Source organism: Beta vulgaris, unplaced genomic scaffold, assembly GCF_026745355.1.
Source record: "Beta vulgaris subsp. vulgaris cultivar EL10 unplaced genomic scaffold, EL10.2 EL10_2_Chr_UnSca1, whole genome shotgun sequence".
In the NCBI taxonomy this organism is placed as follows: domain Eukaryota; kingdom Viridiplantae; phylum Streptophyta; class Magnoliopsida; order Caryophyllales; family Amaranthaceae; genus Beta; species Beta vulgaris.
In genome coordinates, this window is record NW_026611043.1 from 258573 (window position 1) to 260924 (window position 2352).

General features: G+C 36.8%; 1 protein-coding gene across 1 annotated transcript; it reads right to left on the bottom strand.

Moving 5' to 3' along the window:
• Positions 1-444: 444 nt before the first annotated feature.
• On the bottom strand, positions 445-1499 carry LOC130590267 (uncharacterized). Its single transcript, XM_057392331.1, has one exon. It carries the CDS (start codon positions 1231-1233, stop codon positions 445-447), a length of 789 nt encoding a protein of 262 aa, XP_057248314.1. The 5' UTR covers positions 1234-1499.
• Between the last annotated feature and the right edge of the window lie 853 nt (positions 1500-2352).

The window sequence follows — 2352 nt, forward strand, 5'->3', positions numbered from 1 at the left end:
AACCCATTGAAGAAGGTATGGTTTTGGATGCTGGATCAATGGAAGCTTCATTTCCTTAACCATGTTTAAGGATACTAGATTGGCGCAACTCCCACTATCTATCACAAGTGAACATTTCTTGCTTTCCACTTCACAACTTGTCTTGAAAATCTGCTCCCTTTTCGTGAGGCCTTTGGAGCACCCCTCTTCATGGAGTAATCTTCTTGTTATGAGTAATGGACCTTCTTGGATTGGTTCAATCACCACTTCTTCCACCTGCTCCTCTTCTTCTTGTTGCTTGGATGCTTCTTCTTCTATGGCTTGAATGTCTACAAGAGTCATGACTCTCTTGTTAGGACATTTTGTTGCATAATGGCCATAGCCTTGGCATTTGTAGCACTTGACATCCTCCTTCTTAGTTCTTGGCCTTTCATCTTGTGGAGTGTAAGATGAGTCTTCCTCCTTTTATCTCTCCACGCCATCTTCTTCTTTCTCTCCTTTGATGTTTCTCCATTTAAAGCAAATTGAAGGTTCATCTAAGGTAGAATAAGGTTGTAACTCCACCTTCCTCCTAATTTCCTTTTCTAATCCTCCTAGAAAACGTGCCATAGTTTGCTCCTCCCTCTCTTGAACATCAAGTTTCATCATCAATTTCTCAAATTCATGAATATAATGTTCAACTCCTTTATGATCTTGAGACAAATCAGCAAGTTGGTTATACAAATCAAGAGTATAAGTAGAAGGTAAAAACTTCTCTTTCATTTTTTTCTTAAGTTTTAACCAACTCTTAATTTTAGGCTTATGTTTTCTACTCCTAGCTAGTACAACATTCTCCCACCAAAGGGATGCATACCCCTTTAGCTTAGCTACAGCAACTTTAAAGGCCTTAACATCATCATACTCCTTAAGTTCAAAGATCCTCTCACACCTTGAAACCCACTCCAAATAAACATCTGGATTAAGGTTTCCATCAAACTCAGGAACTTCTAACTTAATGTCTCTAAAATCATCTTTTTTTTGTGGCTTTCTCCTAGTTCTTGAAGATTCAGAGACAACCTCTTCACTACTATCATAGGCTACTCCTTCATCCTCCACATTTTCTCTCCTTAAAGGTCCTCTAAACCCCTCTCTAACAACAGTCATCAAATTAGCCATTTGTTCACTCAAAGTGGCTATTTGATTCTCCACTCCTACCAACCTTGCTTCACTCAAGTTCATACCTCTTTTAAACTGATTTTCTTCACCTCCACTCATGATTGATTCAACCTCAATGAAAGTTAGGCTAGAAAGAAGAAAAGAAGTGTGTTTGGGCTTAGAATAGGTTCGGTTTTGGGGGGGATTGTGTTTGGGTTTTGTTTGTGTGTTTAATGTGTTTAAGGGATGAATTAGAATGCTCTTAATCAACCTACAGCTCTGATACCAAATGATACATATTGATTAAGATAACAAGAGCATTCAAAGTATTAAACAAGAACAAAGAAAGAGAACATAAGAACTTGTATCAAACCGGTTCAATTAGATTGAACAACCACCACTTTCACAACCCAAATACCACCAATCTAAGATCAATTATAACAATAAGCTTCTAATTGCACCACTTTGAGTTTCAATCACTAATTCAACGATTAAGTGATAGAATTAAGCAAAGATTTGATAATGGTCTAAACTGACCGGAAATAGCAATAAGCACACAGCTTAATGTTTCAAGCATAAAAGCTTCAATTTTCATTCAAATGACTTAATTCCAAAAGGAGTACAAAGCTAACTTATATGGCTACAACATGTCCAAAAATCAGCTCATTTGGACGACTTTAGCTATGCCAACTAGGCTAATAAAATAGAAGAAACAAAAATTACAACCATTACAGCACACTTCTAATAATTAGCTTACTACCCTATTGGACGAGTGAAAACAGAAGAAATACCAATTGGACATTAAAATACATATCTTAAAGTAAATATCCTCAAAAGCTCAAGCCAATTGGAGAAGGAATGATCATTGCCCAAAAGAGAAGAAAAGAGGGCTGCTGGAACGTGTAAACTGGGCAGCAGCATACCTTGCCATGAAGTCTTCTATTCCCATTTGCTATGGCTTGTTTTGCCCATGTGAACTTCACATGGTCTTCTACACTTCCTTAAGTCTTCAATAAGCTGGAGGTGGCATCCAAAAGGCAGCAAAAACATCTCCTAAAGCTTGCTTAGAAACCGGATTACAAGGAGCTAAACTAGCTTAACTCTTAAACATGATTAGCTTAGCTTAAACATGTAATTAGGCTACTTAATCACTTACTAAACTTGATTACCAATACATAATGATGATTAAGGTGTCATTAGTATTAGTTAATCTTGCTTAAGTAGAGATTAATAAAAGAT